At 40.7% G+C, this 24,385-nt stretch overlaps 1 protein-coding gene across 1 annotated transcript; it reads left to right on the top strand.

Moving 5' to 3' along the window:
• Positions 1-239: 239 nt before the first annotated feature.
• Positions 240-24,233, top strand: LOC136449164 (uncharacterized). Its single transcript, XM_066449021.1, has 16 exons — positions 240-368; positions 7,218-7,310; positions 8,795-9,007; positions 10,270-10,398; positions 12,269-12,394; positions 13,585-13,798; positions 14,795-14,946; positions 15,333-15,557; positions 16,216-16,416; positions 17,206-17,321; positions 18,154-18,198; positions 18,918-19,027; positions 20,241-20,422; positions 21,373-21,726; positions 22,078-22,210; positions 23,038-24,233. The coding sequence occupies exons 2-16, from the start codon at positions 7,226-7,228 to the stop codon at positions 23,453-23,455; spliced, it is 2,703 nt and encodes a 900-aa protein (XP_066305118.1). The 5' UTR covers positions 240-368; positions 7,218-7,225; the 3' UTR covers positions 23,456-24,233.
• Positions 24,234-24,385: the final 152 nt, after the last annotated feature.

The following is a 24,385-nucleotide window of genomic DNA, read 5'->3' as shown; positions in this document are numbered from 1 at the left end:
AATCTAAGGGCAAAGTTTGTCGGGACGTACCAAAATGTTTCCATAAACAAAATAAACAGCAAATTAAACCACGGCTGTCATCGAGAATTCAAACATTTGACACTCAAATATCGATTTTTTTGTTGACACTTTTCGAAATATATTTCAATGACTAAAAACACACCATATACAACACGGGATATCATATTCATATACCCCCCTGGCAAGTCCGATGGTATAGACTGGAGTAATTACCCGTATAATAATGATTCATTATTGAGATTTGTCACCCGACAAGGACACAGGGTATCGTCACCACAGCTTAGGGCTCAACCTAAGACAGAACCGGGCGGGATTGACCTTAGCCAAGGCCGCCAGACCGACACAAGGTACGGACACTGGGCCTTTCATTCTATTTTGGGGCATGGAAGTCCGGCTGTGTTGCCATGAATAGAATGTATCATAAACTTGTCCCAAGACTTTAACAATAAGCACGGAACTTTCGGCCGACCTACTACTGAAACATTTTGGCCTATTTGACGTGAGTTGTTGTCATGTATAACTAATCATTTTGGGTTCAGAATATCAGCCGATAATTCCTTGTGCTTATTTGACGAAGTACAACAAATTTTAGCTAGCTATGATTGCATAATAAGAAAGTTTTGTGCATACGATTAAATAGCAGTTCCACACACAACCCCGAAGCCAAGTCTGTGAATGCACGGTGTATGTACAATGTATAACCCATGTCCAATGTGATCGCGTCTCCATCGTAGTTGTATCTGGAATCATTTATTTCACAATTGAAGCCTGTAGTCAGGCTAGAATGAGTTTCACTTGCATGACAGCACATTCTTGGTGATGTCGTCCCATTTTCATCATTCAAATGCACCGTCATATTAACGACCTGTAGTGAGTATAACTTACCCTACCTGGCACCCGTAGTACCACAAGCGGTGGAGACGTCAACTTCTTTCTCCATTTTGTTGGTTGGTGTTCTTGTCTGTCTTTGTAAAATGTTTCAATTGACTGTGGGTAGAGGCGTTTCACGCAACTTGTTTTGAATGTTGAATCTGTATTCTGAATGTAGTCTCTGAACAAATTCCTCCTTGAAAGTATCATTGTACGTCAAGCAAAGTTAAGTTTACTGTAATGGCCATCGACATTCAAATCGTCATACGGTCGTCAAACTAAGTACATTTTGTCGTGTACATGTCATTGATAATTCACTTGTCCTGTTTCGGAAAAGGCCTTGTCAGTGGTTAGCTCTGATAAAATTCTACGACTTCAAAATCTCACATCGGCGAAAATGACCGCAACGTAACCGAATAAACGATGTTTCACAGTGACGTCTAGCTTTCAATTATCTTGGGAATGCCTGTGGATTAAGAAAAAAAGCCACCATTTTCGGGCATGGAATCGTCTTGTTCTATATATATATATATATATATGTACTAATAGCGATTGTGATCTTTTAAGCACCTGGAGGCATGAGGTAAGAGCCAGGCAGTACCAAGTCACATTGCCCCCGAACAAAGAAAACCTGTTGTACGAGCTTACCGTACCCCCCGAGGTGAATCTCTGTGGCGTTTAAATATGGTTCGCGATGACCCTCACGTGTGACCCTAAACGACTCTACTGTCTGTCTGAGACCCACCCAGTAATTTCCACCGACCTTTGGTTTTGTTTGGTTAATGTCATTTTTATTTTATACATTACACTTTAAGTGGCTTAATTTCTGAGGTAGTATCAGATATGATTGATTTTCAACGACTTGCAAGAAACCCACATCGTGAAATTTAAGCAGCTTGGCCATGCAACTTAGTATCCTGACTGAGGATATTAGTCACTAGCTATCATCACATAGATTTCTCTTTTTAGCTGGTAAAAATCAGCGCAATCGTTAGTCTTTAGAGCTCGGAAGAACAGGCATGGTCTAAACTTTTTCATGTCAGTCAAAACAATTTGATATGCTTGTTACTTTTGGTTGGAGTTAGGAGACATGTAATTGGGTCTGGCGTTCACTGTACTGTACTGTAAGAATATCTAATTGAGCATTCTCGGCCATGTTTACATTTCGGCTCAGTTGGGCGTGAAAAGGATAGAGTAAAATCTTTTTTACTTCACTTGTTATCGAATTTTAAAGATTTCATTAAAGTGAAATAGTTTCCCAAGGCCAAGTGTAAGATGTTTGCACCAGGTAATCAACACGATTAACTAAAGGTTCAAACAAGTATTTATCTCATCGAGGTCTTTCGTTTGTTCGTTTTGTCGTACTCTGCTAAAATTTGTCCCAACACGTAAACAATAAGCAAGAAACTTTCGGTCGACCTTCTTCACTAACTGTAGTATTTTTGGCCCATTTGACGTGTGTTCTTGTCATGCAGAACTAGTCAATAGGGTTTATGATATCAGACTTGACCTTCATTGCGTGTATTTTATAAAATGCAACAAATTTCAGCCTCAGAACCTCACGTGTGACCCTTAGTGACTTTGCTCCCTGTCTGAGACACACCTAGTAATTTCCACCGCCCATGGGTTATTGTTTGGTTCATGTTGCTATAAGTTTATATATTACGCGGTATATGACTTAATTCCTGAGCTAGTATCAAGTATGATTAATAATCGAAGAATTGCAGCGAAACCCACCTCATGATATTCAGAGCAAGCAACATGGTTACGCAGCTCAGGATCCTGGCTGAGAAAATTAGTGACTAGCTATGATCACATAGATTTTTACCTTGTAAATATCGGTGCAAACGTTATTCTTTAGGGCTAGAGGGAACAGGGGTGATCTAAACTTTTGCAGGCTGATCAAAATTTGATATGCTTACTACTTTTGGTTGGAGTTAGGAGACATGTGAGTAATTGGGTGTGGCGTTCACTGTGCGCATGGATATCTAGGCATTCTCGGCCATATTTACATTCCGGTTCAGCGTGAAAAGATTACATTAAAGTCTACTTTGCTTCACTTGTTATCAATAAGATTTTTAAAGATATAACTGCAGTGAAGTGGATTTTCAAGGCCAAGTGTAATATGGTTGCACCAGGTAATCCACACAAAAGGTGCAAACAAGCTAACACGTAAACTTTAATCACGGAACTTTCGGCCGACCTTCGACCTTCTTCAATAACTGTAGCATTTTGGGCCCATTTGACGTGTGTTCTTGTCACGTGTAACTAACTAGTCTGTTGGTTAGGATTTCATCCGATCATCCCTTGCGTGTATTTTACGAAATACAACAAATTTCAGTCTCAGAACCTCACGTGTGACCCTTAGTGACTCTGCTGTCTGTCTGAGACACACCCAGTAATTTCCACCGACCGTTGTTTTTTGTTTGGTTCATGTTGCTATAAGTTTACATATTACACTGCATGTGACTTATTTTCTGAGCTAATATCAAGTATTGTTAATTTTCGGCGAAATGCAGAAAACCCACCTCGTGATATTTAGAGCAAGCAACATGGTTACGCAGGTCAGTATCCTGGCTGAGAAAATTAGTGACTAGCTATGATCACATAGATTTTCATCTTGTAAATATCGGTGCAACCGTTAGTCTTTAGAGCTCGGAGGAACAGAGGTGGTCTAAACTTTTCCAGGTCAGTCAAATTTGATACTACTTCCTGTTGGAGTTAGGAGACATGTGAGTAATTGGGCCTGGCGTGCACTGTGCGCATGGATATCTAAGCATTCTTGGTCATGTTTACATTCCGGTTCAGTTAGGCGTGAAAATATTGGAGCTCCAATATCTACTTTTCTTCACTTGAGTTTTTTCAAGGTTTCACTGCTTTTCCAAGGCCAAGTGTAAGATATTTGCAACACGTAATCCACACGATAGGTTCAAATAAGTTTTCATCGCAGCGAAGTCTTTCTTGTGTGCATTTTGTCGTACTTTGCTAAAATTTGTCCCAACACGTAAATAATAAGCACGGAACTTCCGGCCGACCTTCTTCACTAACTGCAGCATTTTTGACCCATTGACATGTGTTCTTGTCATATATGACTATTCTTTTGGATTAGGATATCGGCCGTTCATACATTGCGTGTATTTTACGAAATGCAACAGATTTCAGACTCATAACCTCACGTGTGACCCTTAGTGACTCTGCTGTCTGTCTAAGACCCACCCAGTAATTTCCACCGGCCATGGATTTTTGAATGTTTACACATTACACTTTAAGTGACATTATTTCTGAGTTAGTATAAGATATGATTGATTATCAACGACTTGCAACAAACAAACCACGTGATATTCAGGGAAAGCAACATAGTTCTGCAGCTCAATATACTGGCTGAGGAGATAAGTCCCTATAGCTAGTTGTCATCACATAAACTTCTCTTTTTACCTTGTAAATATCATTGCAATCGTTAATATTCAGGGCTGGAAGGAAAAGGGATGGTCTAAACTTTTACAGGTTGATCGAAATTTACTATGCTTACTTTTTTGGTTGAGGAAATTATACATTAAATAAGTCCCTAGTTATCATGAAATCAACTTCTCTTTTTACCTTATAGATATCAATGTTGTCGTTAGTATTTAGAGCTCGAAGAAACAAAGATGTTCAAAAATTTTGCAATTTGATATGCTTACTACTTTTGGTTGGAGTAAGGAGACATGTGAGCAATTGGGTCTGGCTTTCACTGTGCGCATGGATAGTTTTAAGCATCAGAGGTCATCCTCGGTCTTGTTTACATTTCGTCCCAGTTAGGCGTGAAGGGAAAACAGAAGAGTAAAATCGACTTTCAATCTCTTGTTATCAATTATATTCTTGTGGCTATCCATTGATTTCATTAATATCAATATGATTTTAAGTGTGCAATTAAGAACTTTTTCAAAATCTTTCATTATTTCAAAGAGCTTAGCAAAAGGAGCCAATGATCTGTAGTGTTATCCCATCAAACAAACACATCGAAAACAATCATTGAATTACCAGTTATCATTAATATATTGGTGGAATGGTTTGTGTAGGATTGTGATCTAATCCACAAATTGCACAAGTACTATTAATATGGTCCTGATCAATTCCGTTAATAATAAGTTTATTGCAAGTTCTTGCCCGTAGGCTAATTGCAAGTACATGTAACATGAAAGGACGGATAGACAATTGATAACAATATAGCATGTGACTTTTCTAGTCTAAAAACTAACACTAAATTCTATCTTATTTGGGTTTGACTTCTTTTTCCGAGACAGTGGAAGACGAATGATCCCACTTTTTCTATGATGTGTGGGTTTTGTGATGTTAAGAGGAGAGTAGTTTTCTTTTTGTCTGTTAACTTGAAGAAATTTGGATGGAATTTGGTGGCCTCTTGAAACAGCGCCTTTCTTTCTTGATCGTAGAAGGGGCAACTTGAAATAAAATGTGTTTCGTCTTCCACCGTGCTTGACCTTCAGTATTTACAAGTTCTTTCGCACACAGGTAGCTTTTTGTAGCGCCCCCTCTCTATTTCAAGGGGGTGGGCACTAATTCTAATTTTGCTAATTGCTGAGCGTAAATCAAAATTATCTAGTTCTAGATATTTTTTTCCATGGAATATGATGTTTTGCATGCCTTATAAAACCTTACCTTGCCTGTATCCATACTCAGATTATGACAGGAAGTTTGGGTATGCATATCGGTAATTCTGCACCTTATCGTAGTACAAACTGACTTGATGTCACTGGAAGAATTACAAGAATAGAACAGATAGGAATTTCCACTACAATCTAGTATATCTTTCACACGTTGTAAGAGGATTCTTCTACGGCTATTTGTAATAGAGCTATATTGAAACAGAAGGGCATGAACTTGTAATGGGTGTCTATCGGAGTCTAACTGTAACAAGCGAAGCCAATTAATAATGAATCAAACGAACAGATATATCTAAGTCTAAAGGAAATCGGCCCAGTTCAGCTCTAGATGCTAAATTACTACAATTTCTGAAAACCCCAAGTATATTTTCACAGAAGCGGAGTTGTGAAATTTCGATTGGGGAGCTGTCATTTATGGACTCGCTGCCCCAAATTTCACATCCATATAAAAGAATCGGCTTAATACAGGAGTCAAATATTCTTAGTAAACACCTTGGAGGAACAGGTGAACGAATGAGGGGTTTCAGACTGTACATAGCTTTACGTGCTTTGAGTGAAAGTTGTTTTTTTGCAAGAGAGAAGCTGCCTGATGAGGTTATATTCAGGCCCAAGTAGCAGTAGGAGTGGACTATGTCCACTGTGTTTCGCCCAAAAGAGAATGTTTGTTTTGGGAATGACTGGCCAGATTTATTGAAGATAATAGCTTTCGTTTTCTTTAAGTTGACTTGAAGTTTCCATTTTGTACAAAAGTCTTTTAATTTATCTAGAGCAATTTGCAGTCCTTTGTCGGACTCTGAGAAAATAACAACATCATCTGCGTATAAGAGGCACGATACGAATAAGTTATGTAGGGAGGGCGGTGAGCATTCGGTATTATCAAGTACATGTACAAGGTCATTTATGAAAAGGTTAAACAATGTAGGGCTAAGGTTGCAGCCTTGTTTAACACCCTTCTCGGTTGCAAATGATGGCGTTAAACCGGACGATGTTTTGACGCATGTCTGGGGTTTGGAGTACATGCATTTAATTAACTTATAGAAATGGCCGCCTACTCCCGAATCTAACAATTTGTAACGAAGTCCTTCTCTCCAAACGGAATCGAAGGCTTTTTTGAAGTCAACAAAACGCGAATAAAGACGTCTATTTTCTGAAAGATATTTACTTAAAAGTGTATCTAAGATAAACAAGTTGTCGCTAGTTCTGAAATTGTTTCTAAAACCGGCTAGATTTGGAGATATGAATTTATTTTCATCCAGGAATGCAGTGAGGCGGGAGTTTAGAATTGATGTAAAAAGTTACTGGGATTAATTAACATGCGGGACCAGTAATGCTATGGTCGTGGCCGACATGTGCGTGGCCGGGCCATTTGAGGAAATGGCAATTTAAGTGTATATCAATAAATATACACAAGCTAATACTACTTATAGATGCTTTTGAAAATTTTGTACTTTTGTGCTTTCTGTTGTCTTTTATATATTACTTTTCGATCCTCAAGACTGCCCGGCCGGTCCCAGGATTCGAAATGTGGCCTTAGCATTAATTGATAATGGTGGTATATGTTGGTTAAGGCAAACATTTTTACACCCATTCTATTTCACAAGTCATCGTATGATCATGTGCTGTTATAACAGTTCTAAATAATGTGTATTTCTCGACCATTACCAGTGCGCATCATGTGGACTCTTGTATGGTTTGGTGTGGTTGCCTCCTGCCTGCAGTTTCAAAGTGTGTCATCCCAAACCAGTGCTCCCGTAACCCGTGAGTACTTTTGCTCAATATTTTAAAAACACAATTCGTATTGTTACATCATGGGAACCTTTTCAAACTTTCAATTTTTGTCTAATATTGAGAAATTAGATCTTATTATGCGTCTTGACTATAAAATATCAAACAAGTCCTTCACAACTTGTATTTCTAACATCACAAAGAGACGAGAAGACGCCGAACCTATGAATTAGTGCAGTTTTAGAAACATTGTTTTAGATTAGTATTGGAAATACTGTCAGTGTCATTATATGAACGTTTCCATGTATTTTGTATCCACATGCCTGTACTTAGCCCGTGATAGGGCATGAATGTACAATAAAGGTTAGCATTATTATCATTATTATCATCATTATCATTACGTGGGTATCAATTGACCGCGCATGCAATCTATTATGTTAAAAACTTTTTACTGTTTCTTACGTATGCATAACCAAAGACTTTGCCTGAAATTGACTTTTTTTACGGTCTCTATACACACGTATATCGGAATGGGAAAAAATGATTTTGGCGTTAAATGCGAAGCATTCATAATTTTCAGGTTACATCTTGATGTGCGTTTACGAAAGAACGTCACTATGAAAACGAAAAGAGACGTACTGCCGTCGGTAAAGCCCGCGGTACGCTGGCGGCGTCGCAGCGGCCGATAGAATTGACAAAGCACTCAAAGGATTTCATCAACAAAAAACGAATCTTTTTAAACTTTGTGTGTTTTGTTATCTTTTTGGTCATACTAACGACACATGACGTCATTCTATGACATCATTTTGACGTCAACGTAATCGCCATTGACGTTGTATGCCTTGGCATACCTTAAAATCAATAATACACTCTATTTTGTTTAATACCTTTCAATATTATGGGACTTCCCTATTTAGCCTATAGAATCACATCGATGACGTCATAATTACGTAATATTACGTCATAACGTCACAAAATTTACAGAAATTATAAAACTTTACGTGAACATCACTCCCTGCAAATTTGGTGAGGATACATTATACCGTTTGGAAGTTATGAGGAATTTCTTTCTAATTACGTAATAAACAATGCGAAATTATCTGGGGTCCGTTTGGACCCCAGCGGACAACACGCACACTTTAGAGTATTACTTCCGCAAAAATCGACCAATCCCGGTAAAAATTACTCAGGAGTTGTAAGACATGTACATAAACAAACTCATTGAAGGATTTTTTTCTCCAACTAAAAATGTTGATATGGCACACATTAGAACACGCCTTAGAACACGCCTGGGGTCCAAACCCTCAACCATACGGTCGGATGAGGGTAAATTAATAATATTCTCATTATAAAAATAAATGGTAATAAAGATCCAGTCTAGGACGCAGCGACGCGGCCTGCGTGCCGCGGGTCCAGTGAGAGCGGGCTTAAAAGGCATAACACACGCATACAAATAAGAGTGCCTAGTTGTTACTATCTCTTCTTGGATTTCGTTCCCTTTTCTCTTATTTCACCAGCTTGCCTAACGGAACGCCTAACGGGTGACAATGGGACGTTTACCAGCCCAAACTACCCAAACAACTACCCTGACGATCAGAACTGCCGATACGAGATCTCTGTCTCTCCACCCAAAGTCGTGAGGCTTACTTTCACGGATTTTGACGTAGAACAGGGGTACGATTTTGTGCACGTGTATGTGGGGAACACAACCGATGCAACACAAGAGATAGGTAAGACTTTTTGACAATTATTCCCTCTATGAAATGACATGAAGGTTAGATTTTCAGTAGCGTTTGTCTGCCTGTCTAGACGGATTGATTTCATATTTTGTCTGATGGTAAGGTATGACAAAAGCTGAAAATGGTTTTGATTTTGGACCCCCTAGTGGCGCATGGCTTCCTTGGGACCCTCTCACACTTGTGCGTATATTCAATCAAGTGCGCGTGAGTTGCGCATTAACATTTCTTTTTAAGTAAGGTTTGCGGAGGGTTGTTTTGTACCTTGACCCACCATTGTGCAGCCTAGTGATCGAAACTAAGAAATCATTTATTCGGCTGCAAAGCTAACCTAAACTAAAAACATGTTAATACGCGGATTTGTATATACGCACAAGTGTGACAGGGGCTTTAGGTAATGCAGCGGAGCTTCCACTTTTGATATCTCGTGTTCTGGACATGCTATGGTTACGATCTTTAGGCGGTTGATAGCTCTTGTGCTCGGGAAGACGGCACACAAGTTTGGGCCCTCTAGCGGCTAGTTCAGAAATTGCGGGGCGTTCTTGTCAGTCCCAACCTAGATGTTCCCACGGGACTTGAACTGGGGTCTTTAAGGTACCAAAAAAATGGAAACAGCAGCTCAGCTGTGACGCTTCTACCAGTTGATCCACTTAGGCCCACATTCCACTGGGACTACGGAATTCTACGGAAATGTTTTTAAATGAAAAACGAGCGAGCGATCTCTTCACATATTCCAAGGGGCTTAGAGATGCCATGATTGTGTTGATGGATCGCGCTAGCTTGTCGGTCACAGTCCCAGTTCAGTGTTTTGGCGATTTAAGGTGAGGAGCTTGTCTCTCCCGTCTCTTCCTTCATACTTAGGATGCTGCTAGATATGGCTTTGCCCAAAATAGACTGGAGGGACTTGAACAAATTCTTAGTTGAGCCCTGATTGATTTCATTAGTGTAATGTTTTCGCTTTCTGGAGGCAACCGTTTGTTTGGTGTGATTTCACAGATGCCTGCGGCTGCAGGATGTTTCAACTACTGCAGCAGTAGAAAACAGTGGTCTACTATAGGTCTCCCAATCCTTCTCGTTCCCCGTTCTTTCGGCTGTAGATCTCACTTAGTCACTTAAGGTCATGATCTCCCGAATGATCTAATCAGAATTTATACCAACCATCGGATTACAACATTGCCTTTGCCAATAAGGTTATTATATTCGTTAAGCAAACAAAAAGTGCGTAACGCAATCTGTGATCTATATGCCTTTAACAGGAAAATTTGACGGAACAAACATCCCGAGACCTTTGACGTCACCTGCGAGCTCCATGACTGTTCTATTCTCCTCCGATGAATCAGTGAACAAGAAGGGATTTCAGGCCAACTATGCAGCTGTAGATAAAGGTAATAAGTGTGGCAATTAAAAATTATTGCCATAGCGAAGGTGTCTGGATTGATCTTACTTCACTGTAAGGAAAGTACCAACGTAGCACTCTAGATCTTAGTTCTGCCATAATATTGTGCAAAACGCACTTAGAAATTAGAAAGGCATCTGCCAAGCAGATATAGAAAGGCACCATGTAACTCGAGGAGTTCCTAGCATATGTGGAAAGGCCGGAGTACACTCCCGTTGTAGTGTCTTTTTTCTCTGGCATTGTTGGATAGATTGGGTGAGAAACTAGGCCGGAAGTTTAGAAAATCGGTATGCTGGGGCTCCTATGATCGTTTTGGTTGTTATTCTAGCTCTGTAGGATGTGTTTTCGAGGAGCTACTGTTGTTTTTCCGACACCGCACGCCTCCCCGTAAGGCGTTCAGTGTAGACTGCCCAAGCGGTAACCCAAGTTATTTATCGTTCCGTTTAAAACTTTGCCTTTCTTTATATGCTTGGATCTCGTCAAGTTTTGGTTTTCACAGAGGTTTTTTTGGTGGGAGGCATGATGTTCAGCACGTTCTACTAGATCTGTGATACTAGATCAACTGGGATGCGCAAACCCTTTTCAAAGCTAGAATACTAGATTCGGTGAACTCCCTGACACACTCCGGACAGTACGAAATCGGACACCACGTAAAAGTAGGTCATCTGTCATCGACAGCTGAGTGCCTGGATGCCAGACGTGCTAATGAGGTATCAAGTTTGAAAAAGTGACAGGAGGGCATCCACAGAGTTGGCCGGACGGATTCCTGAAATTCCTGTGGAATTCTGGGAATTCTTGCAAATCGGGCCTAAAATATACTATTAAGCTTGCCCCTCAGGCTTCGCTAAAAAGTACAAGAACTATTCGTTGCCACCGTACATACATTGATGATACATTACGACCGTTGTGTGAAACGACGTATAAAGACGTATGTCTATTTTCAATCAACTCTCCTGTGTGTGCCTTTTGTTCACATACTACATGACGTGTAGTTTGTACTTTTTTTTTACATTTTAGGCCATAACAATTAAATTTGTTGCTTCTCGTAATAGCCTGTCCTTTTCCAATTTTGAAAAAAAAATTCGTCAACTTCCAATTTTACTATTTGTTCAGTTGTAAAACTGAATAGCCACTAAACTTTATTATAAAGGCCTGCCCATACCTAGAAAGTGTGGTCATATTGATCTAAATTATTTCTCAATATCAATCCATATATTACATGGCATATATTACATGGCAAAAGGTAATTTTGTTACTGAAATTATAGTACTAGATCAAAGAAAGAGGTACATTACATAATAATGAGCCATACAAAGCTGAAATATTGAGTAATCCTCTTATTCTTTACGTTATGTAAACCCTTATTTTCACCCCAGACTATATAAAAATAAAAATAAATTAAAATATTTTTTTCCGCCCTGTCGCTCCAATGTTTTTCTGAAAAAATCCGAGAAGCAACAAATTGAATTGGTGTGGCATTTATACAATTAAAATTAGCTAATTTTGTAAAATATGCCTGTCAGACATTCGTTACCATGGCAACACGAAAAACCTGACCTTACAAAGATGATATGAAATTATTGACAACTAAATTTTATGAAAAATTACCAGCTTTGGCGGCTAAGCTGTTCAGAGGTTATGCGGCATGAAAGTTGGCGCAGGACACCCCCCCGATCTGAATAGGGTTAAACATCCTCGAAGCCCACACCTAAACAGATACATGTATATAGCCATTGAATATCTATGTGTATATGGAATGCTGCACTAAGATACAAAACAGAAGTTCAAGCAAAAGTAGAAGATGCCAACGTTTATGTTGTGTTCAAACTGTACAATCGATAATTAATTTTGATTCCCAGAGTTTGCTGATTGTGCGATCGGGCAGTTCCGGTGTGCGGATGGTGTGACCTGTTTACAAGCATGGAAACGGTGTGACGGAAAAAATGACTGCTTAGATGGTAGTGATGAGGATGCAAGCAGTTGTGGTGGGTACTTATTTGACTTAGCAGATGTTGTTTTACAATTACATTTGCATTCTGATGGAAGCTCATCTGTGTTGGTAGTAATTATATTACAGACGAAGCCACTTAATTGCACCTCGGATAAACGCACCCTCCATTTAACTGCACCAAATCCCAAAATCCCAAACCGGTTCCCATTCACTGCATTGTTAGTGACTCCGCATATCTGCACCGCGCATGGTCACCAATGACGGATAACTGCACCATTTTTTTTCAAAAATCCTCGACAAGTTAACTGAAAAGGTGCGCTAAAATCGGCAAACGCGGTACAAATGAGCCGATACCTGCCGGTGTAAAGGCGCAATACCGCCAATATGTTTAAAACTGTTTTGAGTAACAAAAGAAGGCGGTCTTCATTAACAGTTACGTTGATAGGAATCGTATGGGAGGTCCCGGGCGGGTCACCCGTAATCAGTAACCAAGTTTTAGTTTCAATTCCTAGTTTCATGGCGGTACATGATTTACGTAAATCGACAACTGGACTCTACGTAATGTAACACAGAAACTGTTATTCCCATGAGTGGCATGTTTCAGAATGCATCCCCTGTAACATTACGAGTGTTGTAATGCGGTAGATCGCATGGAAAAATGAAAGAATGCAAAATCTTTTAAAACAGGTTCGAAGTCATTTCTTTTTTTCAGCAAAGGGTCAATAAATAAAGTTAATACAGTAACTGAATAATGTCGTCTGTTTTCTTTGTGCTCACCGTGTTGTGCTAGTGTTTCTGACTAACAATACACCCCCTTGCCCATGGTGGTGCGGTCCAGCTGGGCATTTCGCATTATTGCACCAGCCGGATAATTGCACCAAAAACGCTGACAAATGGGTGGTGCAGTTAAGCGGATTCTACTGTACAATGCTAAACGTTCTTCCAACACTAAGGTATACACGGATCAAATTTTCGACGACTATTGCCATCTTCTGACTATTGACAGTGGTCGTCGAAAATTTGATCCGTTTGTTGGAAGAAAGTTAAGCATTGTAATACAGACGAAGCCACTTAATTGCACCTCGGATAAACGCACCTTCCATTTAATTGCACCGTATCCCAAAATCCAAAACCGGTTCCCATTCTGATCTGATCCCTAGGTATTAAAAATGGCCGCCGTCACTGGAATATCTTTGAATGGCGTGTTTTACCTCTTTTGTCCAGTTTGTCAAAATGTCCCACGGTATCTGGAGTCGGGGTTGTGCTCGGCCTCCCGAAAGATGACACTACCCAACCCACTGGACTACACCCTCACCACGGTCACCCAGGTTCAAAACTCTGCAAAATTCGACAGCCTTGTTGGCCTTGCCAGGTCCGAGTGTCACCCCAAAGTTAAAGACCTCGTCTGTCACACCCTTTTTCCGCGCTGCGAGGCCAGGTAAATCATCTCTACATACCTACTAGATGATTGGCAATTGTTCTGGATGTGGCTAACACATGAATGTTTGCTAGTTGAATCCGTTCTGATACTACTTATGCGGGCACGCATTTAACCCTATCTAGACCAGGCTTTTTTGAAGGGTAAAGCCTGTTAATACCTAAAATAATTAAGTTGTCCGCCATCTTGGATTTTGACCGATGACGTCATCAAATTAGCATAATTTATGAATATTCAATTAGGAAAGTTACACAAGATCCTAATAATGTATGAAAACAAATGTGATAGAGCAAGAAAGCCTTGAAACCTTATTGTTTAAACCGAAATTAGAGAATTTTGTAAATTATGCCATGGCAACACATAAATGATAAACTTTAACTAGGTAGTTTGGTAGTCCTAGCACACATTGTTCAGGAGGTATAGGACGTCAAAGTTGGCGCGAGCATTTTTGTATCCCCCCCCCCCCGTCTAGATAGAGTTAAGTGCCATTTTTTTTCCATATAGTAAACAAGCTGCTAAGAGTTACAAACCTACACCACTTATATCAAAAGCTATCTGCCACCAAAAAATTAGTACCAGATTATGTTCAGGTTCTGCTGTAATACCAAGGTCACATACCATGGGGCCCAATGGGGACCTTGACCTTCGTCGCGCCAACAACTTTCCACATATCATAATATTATCACGATCCAACTAGAGGTTCTGAAATTATGCTAATAACAAATATCCTGAAACATAAACACACAAACGTGCGCGCGCGCACACACACACACACACACACACACACACACACACACACACACACACACACAAACAAAAACACACACATGCCCGTGCACACATGCACAAACAGTCGCACCAAAAATAGTTCTTCATTTTTCATGCAGGTAAAAAAGTAAACTATACTTCACTTCATTCCATACAGCCATGCACAATGTATATCAATTATATATACCGTATGATGCTTTTTTAAACATTTTTTGGTCCGAACGGCAGGCGACAGAAGCTGCCCTGTCGGTCTTGGTGTGAAGAAGTGAATTCGGAGACCTCGTGTGGAACGGATGGCAATTGGTCAGCTTTCCCAAACTGTGCAATATTCCCTCATACGAACTGCTACAACATCGGGACTTCAAAGACTTCGGATGGTGGTAAGTCTAAAGATAAATTTCTATGTGCCAGCTGTGCTAATCTTGAGACTAGCTGAGCAGACCAGCATTTGTGTTGGCCTGGAAACCATACCCGCGGGGGGCTCCCCGATATCTCTACGGCGCTGGGAGTGATCCCCGCCCACCCAGACAGCTCAGCCCGCTCGGGGTGTGGGTTTACGGCCTTAGATTAAATTACGTGGCGGTGGAACTCTCTCTGGCAGCTAAGGTAGAAAGGCTGCGAAATTCTATATGGCAGCTTAGTAGACAGGCTAACAGAAACGGTTCGATAAAGCAAACTGGCCCCGGTAAAACACCCCTAAGCCGACGCCAAGAGACCAGGCTACATTTGTGTTCGAAAGAACCTAACTCATTGTTTGACCTTGCAGAGGATTGCTTCGATGGAAAAGGTGAAAATTACAGAGAAAACGAGGCGAAAGATCCGATAGCCGGAGGCGATTGCACACCGTGGGCCGATGACCCAACCTTCATAGCGCCATACCCCTGGGCAAACCTTGTGGACAACAAATGCCGCAACCCTGATGGCGCCTCATTGGGGCCATGGTGCTTCACGTCAAGTGGATTCCAGTACTGTGACCTCATTCCCTGCAACAGTAGGTCGTCAAGTTATTTTTGTGTATCGTAGTGAAGGGATATCTTTGGGTGTGTCTGTGTGTCTAGATCTCTGTGTGTTTGTTAGTTTGTGTTTCCGGATATTGTAGTAAGCATACCTCAATAACCTTTGGATAGATTACAATGATATTTGGTATGTGGGTAGGTCTTGCCCTTCAACAAAGGAACGGCGGATGTGCATGATTCAGTATGCAGGTAGCTTAGACAGAGATGTACATAATGAATCGTAAATCATGCCAAGTGGGACGTTATTTCCATAATTAAGGAGGAAAATCTATATTTGCAGTGTTCTCAAATAAAATGTAACATGTAGTTTATGGCAAGCGGAACATTATCAGATACCATTCATGCAAATAAATTCATCATTTGCATAATCAATTAAAAAATGCCATAATTAATCTAAATGGTAAATGATAAGACTGTCAATCCTACGACATGTGGAAGATAGTTAAAGGTGTTCATGACCAAGCATAATTTATATAAATGTGGAAGTTAAAATGAGAATATTCCATGGAGATATGAGTTCTCCAAACTCTTGTTTCATCTGCATGTAACAGACTCAGACATAAGCCTTATGTCTTTCAGTAGCATGAACAGAACTTATTTGGCATTCCCCACATTGCATAATGTTTCCTACAGGAGTTGGGTGCAAAGATCCGGGGAAACCCTCTTTTGGAAAGAGGAGTCCCGTTCTGAAGTTCTACTGGCCTGGAGACAGAATCACTTACACCTGTGATACAGGGTTCAAGTTCGTGGAAGGCACCCACCCCAATACGGCCCGGTGTGTTAGTGTTAACGCATCGATAGCCGAATGGGAAACACAGAAACCAAAATGTGAAGGTGAGGGTACGGTAACTTTGCAATTTTGCGGATGCTATCGGAAACGTCTGACTGTTTCAAAATCTTATCCAGTTGCTTGAGTAATTATTTTAGCACACTTTGTCGTAAGGTCATTGAATGTGTAATCTCAAACTGATCAAATACGTATTTGAGGGGATAGTTTTGTATGTCATACCTAAAAAAAATCTAGCTGTTTTTTAGGCTTTCATAATATGGCTGACATCCTCTAGGGACCCCAAACTGATGAGAGTGTACGAATAAAAAGTTTGGCCAAAAAATTATTATGAAATCTACGTGGTTAGGAAGGATTAAGAAAACTAACCACACAGTGGAATATATACCGAAATATAGATTCTTCATTTAAGTTATTTCATAACTTCTTTTTGACTTTGGCTTTCCACGACATTACTTTCCGTTTCCTGCAATATTTTTTTGCAAGTTACATAATGTAATGTTTCATTTTTCAGCTGCTTTTACGATACAGTATAGCCAAAAACGTTTTTTTGTTAGAAACAGACGAAGATTGATGCGCGCGCGGATGTCATCCACATAATCAAATCAACATGGCCTCTGGAAAAACTGTCATAGATACATTTTGGCATGCTTGAAACTTTGACCACATCAAAATCGTACGACGCGCGGCAGGCTACGGTATTCTCCATTTACTCTCGTTTCAGGATTATAGAACATAGTGACGCAAACTACCGTATCAATTTCATCATACTTAGGTTAATGTCTAAACAGTAAATACCTTCGTCGGTCAAATAACCTACATGCGTTCTGTTGCAGTCGATCAACACTATAAGATCCGACAAGACCTTCTGAGCCCTACAATCTACGACAAGGAGGCTAATCCAACAACTAGGTTGAAAATAAAAGCATACGTGGTCAACGTTATCGACTTGGTAAGTAATGGTGTGAGACGATTCCGCAACGTAGCTTTGTGGCATCGTGTGGCGCAATCGGTAGGGTGTTTCGCCCACAACTGAGAGGTCCCGGGTTCTTACCCACCGATATGCCCCGATGTTGTGCCCTCGGGAAAGGCACTTTACACGTCTTTCCTCACTTCACTCAGGTGTAAATGAGTACCTAGCTTCGGTTAGGGACGTCCCCCGGATAGGACGTTAAATGGAGGTCCCGTGTTTGAGACAGGCCACACCTCGAGCACGTTAAAGAACCCACTGCACTTAATGACAAGAGTAGGGGGTCCTTCCCGGTGTGAGTGGTTCAAAACCTACAATCCTATGACCGTACATGGGTTCGCCCTTAGCCTCCGGCTAGTTGGGCAACCCTGGCATGTACATGCTGAACCAATAGATAAATAAAGAAAACGTAGCTACAATGTACACTAGCACATAATCAATATTTTCATATGTGTTTATCTGATCCATAAATTCATACGTTGTGTGTAGAAAGTAATTCATGTGAAAGACGAATCTTTGTCGTTGCCAATACTGTAAATGCAGAAATGTTCGCGGTGGTTTTATGTTCGCGGTTTTCGTGGCGAATGTTTCACCGCGAACTTAAGTTAAAACCACCGCGAACACTTTTGTCCAATAATGTAGCAGTATGTGACTATAGCGCTGCCGCAAACTTAAAACCACCGTGAACAGCGCGAAATAAGAACCACACGAACTTAAATGCATTTACAGTATGTTCGTCCCATACATAGCTTAGCACGGTCTGTTTTGCAATAATTCAGTGGCTTAATGGTGTCTGTTTTCTGTTTTCTTTCAGGATGAGAAATCAGAACGGATAGTTACATCCTTCAAAGCAGAATTCGTAAGTTCGGAGTTCCTTTAGCAATGAGTTTGCCGTGTCTGTTCCTTAGGGTTTTCATGACCATTCTTCAACCTTACGATTGAAATATCATTGGACGATAGGTTAGAAATAACAATGTAATATATTTAGATCTAATACAACATGGCAAAGGGAAGGGAATAAATTACAGTAACTGATGTTAACTAGTCCATGCACGATTACATATAGAAATCTTTATTGACACGACAAAAGTACAGCGACTTTCATAAGGTCTTCTACAACTATACATGCAAACGAAACAATGGTATTAGAAATTATTAACCTAAGTACAAGTATATGAATACTTCAACATGTCGAGTTTAACGTATCATTTACACTACTAGTTCTAAGATCTAAACATTCTTTGATATATTTACCTATTTGTACACAGTAAGGGTTGTCTCCTTCTAGAATGTATTTGAATTTATCTATAGACTGGAATGTACCAAATTCTGCTGAACAAGCGGAAAGAAGGTTGAACAGCTTCGAGCGTTTATCATGATATCCTGGATAATCTAGGATAAAGTGTTGTTAAGAAAAGGGGAATTTTATGGTATCTTCCGATTTCCACATTGAATCTATGACTACTTGTTCTAATCTTAGTGATTGCTCTACGTACTTCAAAATTATGTATATCCGATAGGTATTTGTCTTGTCATGCAAAGCCACAATGTAAATAAGGTTCTGTTTGTATCTCACAGTCTTGGAAAGACGATCGGCTGCAATGGGATACGGACAAGTACAAACAGACTGACCATATCTTCGTCCTTGATGAACGGGTCTGGAAACCAACATTGACACTGGAGAGAAAGTAAATGGTTTACTTGTTAAGAATTACCAACGCGTAAGCCACGGCCTAGATACACCCCCCCCCCCTGATGCGATTCTTGGGCGATCTCCATGGGCTGCTCACAATTGGAAAAAGGGGCCCCGCCGGGCAGTTGATGGGCTTTGGGACACTTACTGGCTACCGGGCTACTTTCGGGCACAGCCGGGCCCCAAGATCTTTTTAAACTCGGAGTTAAAATTAACCCCGGACCCGGTAACAAATGGGGTCGCATTGGCACTATTCAAGCAAACGCCGGCCGGATTTGAAATTCTGGGTACCTACTGGCTACCGGGCTAATTTTGGGCACGGTCGGTCCCCGGGATCATTTTAAACTTTGAGTTAAAATCAACCCCGGACCCGGTAACAAGTAGGGTCAGCATTGACACTACTCAAGCAAACGCCGGTTGGATTTGAAGATCCGCCGGAGCTCGCCGAATTTAAGAATAGACCTAGCGTCGACCGTATCTTTTGCCGAAAATCGGCCTCGTCACATATTGTCAAACACTAATCAATATAAATCCTCCATAAGACGGTATCAATTTTCGAAGTTTGAATCGACTTACGTAGTAAAAAGCCTGTACTTTGATCAAGTTTGACTTCTGAGGGCTTGTTTCTATTGTCAAGAGCTTACCTTAAAATACAGATTTCATGCCGTACACCTGCAGGGACATTATTGATCTATTTCTGCCCGCGGTCGAACAAGGGAAATATATGTTAATTACGTAATACTATCCGAAACGTCGCTTGCACGAAGAGCTCTTCTCGTCATGCTTGAATTTAGAGGGGATAACATTCGCTACTGGACGCTTGCAAACTAACTCATGAACGTGAATTTTAGGCGTGTTGCCGGGTTTTTGTCAAATATATTAAAAATTTATGATAACGGCCAAACCTTACCTTGTTGTCGACTGATATTGTTTTAGTCCTTGCTAGTCTTAATGTCACTCAGAGGAAGGCATAAAATTGCTTTTCGCACGGCGAAAATAAGATAAAAGGATTACACAATCAATAAGCTACATGGAAAAATTGCGTTAAAATTTACATCATTTACATCTATTCACAAATCATCATAATGTTTTCATATACCATTCCGGCCTAAGAGAATATCTTGGAAATCACAAAAAATGCTTTTACTTGTTTTACCTAGGGTGGTTTCAAGTTATGCTAGACGTAAGACAAATCTATTTCCTTTCAGTGCGGACACATTCTATAAGGGCGATTTCCCTAAGACCGAGGTGAGAATGGAAAACACTGGTGAAGTGACCTGGCCCGTAGCATCGCTGACTACCACGACGTGTACCCTGGACCCCTTCCTCTTCCCTCAGGACAACATGACATGCGCAGTGTGCTGGAGTGCTGGAGCTGACTACACAATAGGTACAATAGCTTTCGTTACACTTCACCTCCCATTTACATATAGAATACAACACGGAGTATTCCGTATCACCCAAGGTACCAGCCCGACCGCGGGTAGGATCGCCCGACAGCCGTAGGCCGGAGGGCAATCCGACCAAAGGAAGGAAGGGGTGGGTCCGAGGATGATACGGAATACACCGTGTTGTATTTCATTTATGTCATACCCACCCGAGAAAACACACATTTCAATGCAGAACGTGCCAGAAGTTGAGGGAGTTTTGTGTCCTCGAACAAAAAACTGTAACAATATTCCAATTTCCGAATCCGGTATTCGACTTCACGACTGGCGCGCTCGAAATGCATTCGAAATATTCTATGGAAGCCCGTGTGTTACAACTCCCGAACCTTATGTGGTACGGATGGTTATCACACGGTCCGGAACACCCGTATCAGGCCCAGGCATGACATGATTTCAGATATTATATGTTTAGGTACACATTGATAGCTGCATGAACCAAACTGAGTTGAACTTGAGAAACATAACGTGATGAAATAGAGAACATGCAAACGATTGAAAATCCGAAGCGATCCTGTTTTTGCTTATTCAGCTCGTAACTGAAATACACCCGCGCGCGCGGTTTTTAACAAAGCAGAAATTTATTTAGCACAAATAGATAGAGAATATTACCCGAGGGGGAAGGGGGCTAGGACTGACTGGTTTCAATACAATCGCCGCTGTCAAAAATTCGAATGCCTGATTGAAATTGATGTTTTTACAATTTTCTGGTCGAAGACACCAAATTGTCTCAACCTCTGGCAAATTTCGCTTTGGAGTTTGTGTTTTTTTTTATCAAAGCGGGTATGCCATAAATGAAATACATCACGGCACATGCCGCATCACCCTCGGCCCCTGCTCTTCGGCAGGTCGGATCGCCCTCCTTTACATTTTTTTTTGCTTTTCTTTTTCCAAGACTGTTCGAATTCAACAACACACGAGGACCTGAAAGTCAAAGACCGTAACTTCCTGACCTGCGAAAACCATGAGGCCAATATTGTCACAGGAGAGTGGAACGGTAAAACAACACTTTCAGCCATCAGTAACACGGCCTGTCTGATTATGACACTCAAACGAGATCCCACCTATCATTACTCCACAACCATCTCTCCCTGCCTCATCCTTATCATCCTCATGATCATCACCTTCATCATGCCCATCGACAAGGGCGACAGGATCGGGTTCGGCGTCACCGTGCTGCTGTCCATGGTGGTGTCGCTAGTCGTCGTCACAGGCTTCCTGCCTGTGTCAAGTACCCTGCCGTTCATTGGTGAGTTCATTTTCCGAGCTTAAGCTATTTCATACTTTCTTAACGTTGAACGGCATTGGATGATACTTAATGGCATTGCATACAATCCTTCCATCACAGCCAAATGTAGCAATGAACATTCAAATTAGTGATTTCATTCATTGACATGAGATCTATGTTACGGTGTTTTATTATATAGACAGAACTGATTGATCAATTAGGAGTCCACTTTTGATGTAGATAATGAGTTCATGATATCATATTTTTGCAAGTGAATAACGAAGTTCTTTGCACACAACCAGTGGTTCTTCCGCGACCAGGTCTCACCTATACACCATATACACCACCAAGTTATTCTTCCCTCTCTTTCAGCTATGCTGATCATCGTGTGCATGGCTCTGATGGCACTCTTCATGCTGTGGACGGTCGTAATCATCATCATACACGACAAGAAGGGGCCCCTTCCGAAATGGGCACGGACACTCTTCCTGAAGCACGTAGCAAGGTATGGGAAAGATTTTATTGAAACTAGAGTTAAGTATTTGTGCTACATCTACTTCAGGTTTGCTATGCTAGCTTAGCGATAACGGGGTATTTCTATCAGTATGAATTGGTATTGAATTTTCCTTTGTGTTGAATGTGTGATAGTTGTGTGCCGATTTGTTAGAAATAAAGAGAACGCTATCGGCCCAAAAAACACCCCTCCCAATGAAATGGTATGGCTACTTTGCGACGTCACAAAATCAAGATGGCGGCCTCCACACATGCCGACGGATCCAACAAAGGTTTTGCTACGCAAACCTGAAATTTCTGAAATGTAAACTATGATCGTACTCCTATTTCCTCCGGGAAAATTAGGTTTTGAAGTCACTTGGTGTGTGTTTGTGACAGACATGTCTGTCCCCACTTCCGCAGTTATTTGAATTCTAGACACGTCGGGGTCACTAAGGCCACACCATCTTAATTTTTTAGATGACATCCTTTAGAGACACAAAACTAATACTCGCGGGCGAAAAAAAAGAACATGCAAGAAGAAAATTTGTTTTTTTTTAGAACAGGCGAAAATCAATGCGCGCGCGGAAGTCATCCATACAATGAAGATGGTGTGACCCAACAGGAAGCATATTGTAATACGTAATTAATGTGGTGGACGGGAAAATAAAGATATACAGGAGCTTGTATGAACAGCTGGGATTCTGTCTTGGAACGAGATCGCCTACATCATCGTGATTTCTTAATGAGACAAGAGAAAGCACGAAATTTAGAAGAAAAGTTCTTCAAACTCTTGTTTTTCAACATGATGAAATGTTTACTGGACTTCTTGCATTCTAGGGCCCTTTTGATGGGTGACTTGACCAGGAAGCTGAAAAAAGATGAGCCAACAGGAAACAGAGTCGGCGACAAAGTGAACGACATCGAAGGTCATACTAACCGCTCATTCAAGATGGACGCCAACGGCCCATCTGCCGGACCAGTCAACCCACCAATGAACGTGAAGAATGAGGTCGGAGCTACCCTGATTGGATTAAAAGGAAGCGTAGATAAGTTGGATGGCAGTGTTAGGCAATTGTCTAGCAGTATTGATGCTCTGGCACAGGCAAGTGGTGGTGATGACGATGAAGAGGTTACAGAGTACGCTTTGTTGGCTCATGTGCTGGACCGGGTGGGATTGGTCTTCTACATCGTTGCTGTCATTGTGGCTATACCATGTACGCTATTCATTGGTCGCAAACGTGTCTTACCTACCTAGAATCTGATTGATTGATTGGTTGATTGATTGATTCAAAATGTTTCTCTAAGCACGACATTTCTGATTCAATGACGTTTGACTCCCATTTTTCATTGGTAGGCTTTAACGCACCAGGGACGCAAACAATGCAAAAAAATTCTCGTATTTTTGGATTCAAAATATTTAGAATAACATTAGTGAATAAAGGGCTGAAAACCATAGTCGTTTTCCAAAATCACTCATGCATATGATGCTCTCAAAAAATCTTGTTTATCAAAGTCTGCAGGAAAAATTACATTGCAGATACTCATGATCAGATATGCAATTCTAACTCATGACTGATTGATGCACTGAAATGAATTTTGAAATTAGCTTGTTTGAAATGGAAATTATTTCAAAGCCCAGCCGTATGAGCAAGATCCTTAATGCTTGGGTCCATGAAGAAAAAAGTAAATACCAAAAAGGGCCCACAATGGCCAGATGGCCATTAGTAAAGTAAATGGCTATAGAAATAGATTGTTACCAGTATCAGTTTTACTCACTCACTCACTCACTCACTCACTCCGTCGAGCTCGCTAAGTATAAGTTTTATAAGTACATGTATGAGATATAAGTATAAGTTTTATAAGTCTAAGTTTTACTTACATCTTACATACAACGTAGCAAGGATCCGATTTCAAAAATACAACCATGTACTACGATCTGGCATGTTACAAGGATAAAATGCTAAATGAGTACTACTTGATACAGTTCTATGTTATAAGATTGATTTTGGAGCTACATGGCATATATCTGTGTGTTATGGGAGACTGTAAATATACGGCGATTATGGTCAAACGTGTTTACATCTTAGTTGGTATGTTATGCTGCGTCGTTATATTATTGTACAAAACATTATGTTAGCTGATGATTTGTCATGGTATAATATGTTTTGCTACGCTTTAATGTGCT

This window comes from Branchiostoma lanceolatum, chromosome 1, assembly GCF_035083965.1.
Source record: "Branchiostoma lanceolatum isolate klBraLanc5 chromosome 1, klBraLanc5.hap2, whole genome shotgun sequence".
Classification (NCBI taxonomy): domain Eukaryota; kingdom Metazoa; phylum Chordata; class Leptocardii; order Amphioxiformes; family Branchiostomatidae; genus Branchiostoma; species Branchiostoma lanceolatum.
Note: the sequence above shows the minus strand (reverse complement) of the source record. Positions and strands in the feature narration are given on the sequence as shown.

What these genes read in the sequence shown, in the direction of transcription:
- LOC136449164 (XM_066449021.1), top strand. Translation starts at nt 7,226, where the DNA reads ATGTGGACTCTTGTATGGTTTGGTGTGGTTGCCTCCTGCCTGCAGTTT. An exon ending in AAGTACCCTGCCGTTCATTG is followed by an intron (nt 21,727 to 22,077) that starts GTGAGTTCATTT and finishes CCTCTCTTTCAG; the next exon opens with CTATGCTGATCATCGTGTGC. An exon ending in TTCCTGAAGCACGTAGCAAG is followed by an intron (nt 22,211 to 23,037) that starts GTATGGGAAAGA and finishes CTTGCATTCTAG; the next exon opens with GGCCCTTTTGATGGGTGACT.